General features: G+C 43.1%; 1 protein-coding gene across 1 annotated transcript; it reads left to right on the top strand.

The window, feature by feature from the left end:
* The first annotated feature begins 207 nt into the window (after window positions 1–207).
* On the top strand, window positions 208–867 carry LOC137724989 (uncharacterized). The gene has a single exon (XM_068463611.1). It carries the CDS (start codon window positions 208–210, stop codon window positions 865–867), a length of 660 nt encoding a protein of 219 aa, XP_068319712.1.
* Window positions 868–2,425: the final 1,558 nt, after the last annotated feature.

The raw sequence follows: 2,425 nt of genomic DNA, 5'->3' as shown, positions 1-2,425 counted from the left end.
TTTTGGGTGGCTTTTCAGGAAGCTTTAGGTATGAGGTTACTTTATAGTACGGCATATCATCTTCAGACGGACGGACAGTCAGAGAGAACCATTCAGACGTTGGAGGATATGTTGAGATCTTCGGTGTTACAGTTTGGTGATGCTTGGCACAAGCGATTGGATTTAATGGAATTTGCCTACAACAATAGCTTTCATTCGAGTATCGGCATGGCACCATTTGAAGCGTTGTCTGGTAGATCTTGTCGCACACCCTTATGTTGGTCAGAGGTCAGAGAAAGAGTTTTGGGGGGCCCGAAGATCATTGAGGAGACTACTCAAAATGTTCAGGTAATCAAGTCTAACCTAAAGGCAGCCCAGAATCAACAAAAGAGCTTAGCGGATCGACATGCTACTAACAGAGTTTATGAGGTTGGCGATTGGGTGTTTCTAAAGCTTTCACCGTGGAAAGGTGTTGTGCGGTTTGGAAAGACAGGTAAGTTGAGTCCGAGGTATATCAGACCGTACAAGATCACCGAGCGAGTTGGTGAGGTAGCTTACATACTCGAGTTGCCTTCTGAGTTGGCAAAAGTGCATAATGTTTTCCACGTGTCTATGCTTCGACATTATGTTGTGGATCCGTCTCATGTGATACCTCATCAACCCTTGGAAATTAATCCGAATTTGACTTATGATGAGGAACCAGTGACGATTCTGGATTGGAATGAAAAGGTTATGAGGAACAAGACAGTGAATTTAGTGAAAGTTTTGTGGAGGAATCATACAGTGGAGGAGGCTACTTGGGAAACTGAAGACCGGATGAGAGATTGTATCCTCAATTGTTCTTTGATCACTAGTGGTTGTTATGAAGTTCGGGACGAAATTTTTTAAATTGGGTAGGTTGTGACAGCCCGTCTCGGATTTTTCGTACCGTAAGGGTGAAATGACGGTTTTCCCCTTAGTGTGTTTGTTTCGTTATGTGGTCATTTTGGGGGTTTTGGTTGGCTGTTTTGGACCACACACACACACCCACACTCATCCTCATCCTTTCCCTGTCCCGTATCTGTCTCTCTCTCTCTCTCTTTCCTTTCTTCTTTGTATGGACAAGAACCAAAGCACTCTGAAACGTGGTAGATCGAGGAAGAAAACTACATATTTGTGCTCGTGAGGTCCTTAGGAGTTTAACCATACCCATTTCAGGTAAGGGAACCTTCATTTTCACATCGAACCCAAGATGCTCAATTCGGGGTACTGTTCATGCACACGTAAATTCATGTGTTTTTGGGAATTTCAAGTTTGTAGGAAGCTTGGTGAGGTCCTTAGGAGGCTCGAGGTGGTTCGTTTGAAGGTTTTGGACGTCGGGATCGTGAGTTGCAAGTTTGGCCGGATTTGGTGGAGTTTTCCCGGCGAGATTCCGTAGGTTTTAGTGCTTGAAAGTGGTAAGGATTTGTTCCTCTAGTTCTAAGCATCATTTTGGTACCAATATCGTGAAATTTGGGTGAAAAACGAGTGAGATATGAAGTTTGGAGAATTTCTCAGTTTTTCGGCGATGGCGACGGTGCCGGAGTTTGGCCGGTGAAGACGAAGGAATGTTCCGTCATTTTGGACGGAATATTCCTAACGGCGTTAACGGAATCTGTCAAACTTGATGGAATATTCCTGACAGCGTTAACTGACGCCATCAGTGTGCCAAGCACGTGCCTGCATGTGGACGGCGCGTGCGGCGTCGGAAAATTATTTTAAAAATATAGGGATGTTCATGAGGTTGAGTAGATCACGTTGGTGTATTCATACACCCCATTTGAGCATTGTATGAGAAGTTATTTCGTAATGTTGGTTATGTGCTTTAAAATTAACGTTTTATAGTTGTTTCGCATATAGGTGAGACCTATCCCGAGGACGAGCACAGTCACTCGAGGCAAGGGGGTTATGACCCTTCTACATACCTGTGAGTGGGCTTTGGTTTTCCGTATATACCTATATACTTGTGATTTTCCCAGAAAATGAAATTAAATGTTTATATGTTTTATATGCCATGCATTATGTTTGCCCGTTTAATTATACATTATTAGTTGCATATATATATATATATATATATATATATATATATATATGTTTGGTGCTGCAGACGCACATGTAAGTGCCAGGTAAGTTATGGTTTATGTTTATGTTTAGTAGTGATTTGAGATGCATAGAGAGCTTATAACCTGCACCCCCGGTGTTAGTGCTCTCGCCCAGAGCAGGGCACAGTCCTTCACGTGATGTTCACCTCCCGCACCACACGCTCATCTTGGATACAAGTTAGGTGCACAATCTTGTCGTACAGACCACTATAGGTGGTTCCGACTCGTAGATGACCCGCGATTATTTGCCCAATCTTCAAGTGATCTTAGCACTTGAGCGTATTTATTTATACCCAGTCTTATCGTACAGACCACTTTAGGTGGTT

This window comes from Pyrus communis, chromosome 2 (assembly GCF_963583255.1).
Source record: "Pyrus communis chromosome 2, drPyrComm1.1, whole genome shotgun sequence".
NCBI classification, from domain to species: domain Eukaryota; kingdom Viridiplantae; phylum Streptophyta; class Magnoliopsida; order Rosales; family Rosaceae; genus Pyrus; species Pyrus communis.
This window is presented reverse-complemented; position numbering and strand designations above follow the sequence as displayed.